The sequence below is a fragment of the Bison bison genome, unplaced genomic scaffold (assembly GCF_000754665.1).
Source record: "Bison bison bison isolate TAMUID 2011002044 unplaced genomic scaffold, Bison_UMD1.0 scf7180017864328, whole genome shotgun sequence".
In the NCBI taxonomy this organism is placed as follows: Eukaryota; Metazoa; Chordata; class Mammalia; order Artiodactyla; family Bovidae; genus Bison; species Bison bison.
Window position 1 is genome coordinate 276,290 of NW_011494900.1, and position 3,667 is coordinate 279,956.

Genomic DNA, 3,667 nt, shown 5'->3' on the forward strand with positions numbered 1-3,667 from the left:
ATACCAGACCACCTGATCTGCCTCTTGAGAAACCTATATGCAGGTCAGGAAGCAACAGGTAGAACTGGACATGGAACAACAGACTGGTTCCAAATAGGAAAAGGAGTACGTCAAGGCTGTATATTGTCACCCTGTCTATTTAACTTCTATGCAGAATACATCATGAGAAATGCTGGGCTGGAAGAAGCACAAGCTGGAATCAAGATTGCCGGGAGAAATATCAATAACCTCAGATATGCAGATGACACCATCCTTATGGCAGAAAGTGAAGAAGTAAAGAGCCTTTTGATGAAAGTGAAAGAGGAGAATGAAAAAGTTGACTTAAAACTCAACATTCAGAAAGCTAAGATCATGGCATCTGGTCCCATCACTTCATAGCAGATAGATGGGGAAACAGTGGGAGACTTTATTTTGGGGGGCTATAAAATCACTGCAGATGGTGACTGCAGCCATGAAATTAAAAGATGCTTACTCCTTGGAAGGAAAGTTATGACCAACCTAGATAGCATATTGAAAAACAGAGACATTAGTTTGCCAACAAAGGTCCGTTTAGTCAAGGCTATGGTTTTTCCAGTAGTCACATATGGATGTGAGAGTTGGACTATAAAGAAAGCTGAGCATCAAAGAATTGATGCTTTTGAACTGTGGTGTTGGAGAAGACTCTTGAGAGTCCCTTGGACTGCAAGGAGATCAAACCAGTCCATCCTAAAGGAAATCAGTCCTGAATATTTATTGGAAGAACTGATGTTGAAGCTGAAACTGCAATACTTTGGCCACCTTATGCAAAGAGCTGACTGTTTGAAAAGACCCTGATGCTGGGAAAGATTAAAGGCAGGTGGAGAAGGGGATGACACAGGATGAGATGGTTGGATGGCATCACCGACTCAAAGGGCATGAGTTTGAGTAAACTCCGGGAGTTGTGATGGACAGGGTGTAGTCCTGGGGTCAGAAAGCTTTGGACACGACTGAGCGACTGAACTGAACTGAACTGATGATGTGAATTAGTGGAGCAGTTGCTTTGAATTCAGAGAAGCTATAAATGGGGACAGTTTCTTTCTTTCTTTCTTTCTTTTTTTTTTTTTTTTAAGGCAAATCAGACTGAGTTCACAAGTGTAAAATGTCCAGAATTTTAAAAGTCTTCTGTTTTAGATAAGCCAGTATCAAATTGGTTTCTTTCCTCTGGCATCATTAAAAGTTTAGTTCCTATTAAAGAACAAGGTTTTCAACAGTTTGACTAGTTTTCAACTGAGAATACCTTTAACTTGATCTTTTTAAAAAAATTGAAGTGTAGCTGATTTATAGTGTTGTGTTAGTTCAGAATCTATCTTCATCATTTTTAAAGTATTGATTCAAGAGCAAGTCAATGGTATTTATTTTTAGAGACTGAATCCTGCATAGCTTAATTTCTGATCACACCATATACGTACACATATGTATACATAGGGCATGAGAGTTACATAGGGCATGTATGTATACATATGTATACATAGGGCATGTATGTATACACACATAGGGCATGAGGTTTCTAGACTCCCATTGTATTTTTCTCAGAGCAGTTTTGGAGAAGAGTTCAGGGGTGAGGATCAAAGGAAATACATACTCCTTATTCATAAAATTTTTGTAAAATAGTGTATACCAGTATGCTTTTTCTTCCATTTGGGCAGAAGCTGGTGGGGCTGAGTTGGAGAAGCAGGGAGATAGGGAAATTTCTTTTTTATCATTTTCTTTAACCATGTAGAGCATCAGTCAGAGTTACTTGTGACTGTTTTAGAAGGGAGGTCTATTTATAGTTAGCAGGGGAGAAATTTTAAGAGGTATGACTAAGTGAGACATTTATTTGACCATTAGATCAAATTAAAGATGAATCAGATCTATAGAAAGTGGAATTCAGTGATTTATTTAACAAAAAGAGATGGATTTGTGTTGATGAGAACTTGTGATCTGTTTTCTTCTTATTCTCTCTTCTGATGGAAAGCAGTAAATATTAAAACCAAACAAAAATAGGAAAGTATTAGATCAGAAACTTATTTTAAAATTATTAAAGTTATTTTAAAATTACAGTGCCCAATTTTATTGATTTTTATCTTTTTTTTTCTTTTTGACTCTTCTTGGATCTTTTTTGTTTTTTAGTTTCAAAAATCATATCCTGAAGTCTATCAAGAACGATTTCCTACACCAGAAAGTGAAGCTCTTCTGTTTCCTGAAAAACCTAAAGCAAAACCACAGCTGCTGATGTGGGCACTAAAAAACCCCTTCCAACCATTTCAAAGAACTAGAAGTTTTCGGATGTAATACTTGGATAGAGACCTGTTGTTGCTGTTGTTTTGAGTAAATGATTGGCTATAGGATTCTGGTGGTGGAAGAACGAGGCACATAAACCACAGACTACTGAATTATAAATACAAAAATTTCCTGACTCCAAGAAACATTGAGCCCTTATCAGTATTTTTATAAAACTCAGTGCTATTTTTAAAGGGTACCAATCTATTAAAAATAATGAGACAACTATATGTAGTGGTAATGTTAACATGTTTGTAATTGTTAAAAATTTAAGGTATCTTCATTTTTTTATTTGTTGTTTTCTATTGTGTTTGTAAAATATTTGTGTGTACATCCTAGTTACTGATGTCTGTGATGATCATGACTGAAGAGTCTCGTATATACTTGAATGAGAAAGACACTGGGTACTGTTACTGTGATGCTATTGACCTAATAGCCAGTTGTGGTTTCTGGTATATAAATTGTTTTTCACTGTTGCACCAAGATTCTTCATGTTCTTTATTACAGTAGCTGTGTCTTTTATTGCAGATTTGTTGGATGTTGTGACAGATTTTATGAAAGCTGGTTCTTCTGTGATGTACATATTAGTTGGTGTTTATTTGTATGTGAAGTAGATTTTCTTGTGCCTACAGTGGTATAATTTCAGTCTTGGCTAAAGATGGAAAATTAAACTGGATAAATTCTTTCAGTCTCATTAGCCCTGTGATTCTAAGTCAAATCTTTGTTGTTTCATGAAAAACAAATGGGTTAAGTAAAATGAGACTACTTCCTTTATAAGTATATTTTCCCCAACGTCCTTAACATTTTAAAGTAAATGGAATGTAAATAAAAGCCATTCTTTTTAATACTGTACTTGGCGTTTCTTTTTTGACATTTATTTAGGTCAGTCAGTGAGCATCTTCAAATGCTAAGTATCATTGCCTTAGCCAGTGTTTTCATATCAATCATTTATTTCTATGATAAAGTAAGAAGTGAGTTTGGGCTTTTGTACTAGACTTACAATAGGAGATGATTTGTCTATTTCTTTTGCTTTGCTTTGCCCTCTTGCAAATAGTGGTACACTTAAATTATAGAGCATCTGAAGGCTTTTTCTAAAGAGTGATTACCCAAAAAGCTAAAAGAGCAACACTCAGTAGTTGGCTTGCTCTGCTGTTTGGACTAATTTTTCCTTGCACTTGAGATCTGCCCCTGTTCTTTTGTAGCAAAATGCCTCTTGCAGTTGACTCTGATATTGTCCCCTCAGAGATGAAAAGAAGTGCTCCTTTTGGTTTGAGTACTCCTTATTTTGCCAATAAGGAAAGTACTGGGAAATTGTTAGTGTTTCAGCATTTATTCTTCAACCTTGGAATTGTGTTTAAAGAGTAAGGACTTTTTGCTTCCCAAGGTA

General features: G+C 35.7%; 1 protein-coding gene across 1 annotated transcript in view; it reads left to right on the plus strand.

Moving 5' to 3' along the window:
* Nucleotides 1-3,117, plus strand: part of DEPDC1B (DEP domain containing 1B) — a 92,634-nt gene extending 89,517 nt beyond the window's left edge. Inside the window, exon 11 of the mRNA XM_010853469.1 lies at nucleotides 2,131-3,117. Coding sequence (XP_010851771.1) covers nucleotides 2,131-2,292 — 162 coding nt within the window. The 3' untranslated portion in view covers nucleotides 2,293-3,117. The remainder of the gene's footprint in view (nucleotides 1-2,130) is intronic.
* The last annotated feature ends 550 nt before the right edge of the window (nucleotides 3,118-3,667 follow it).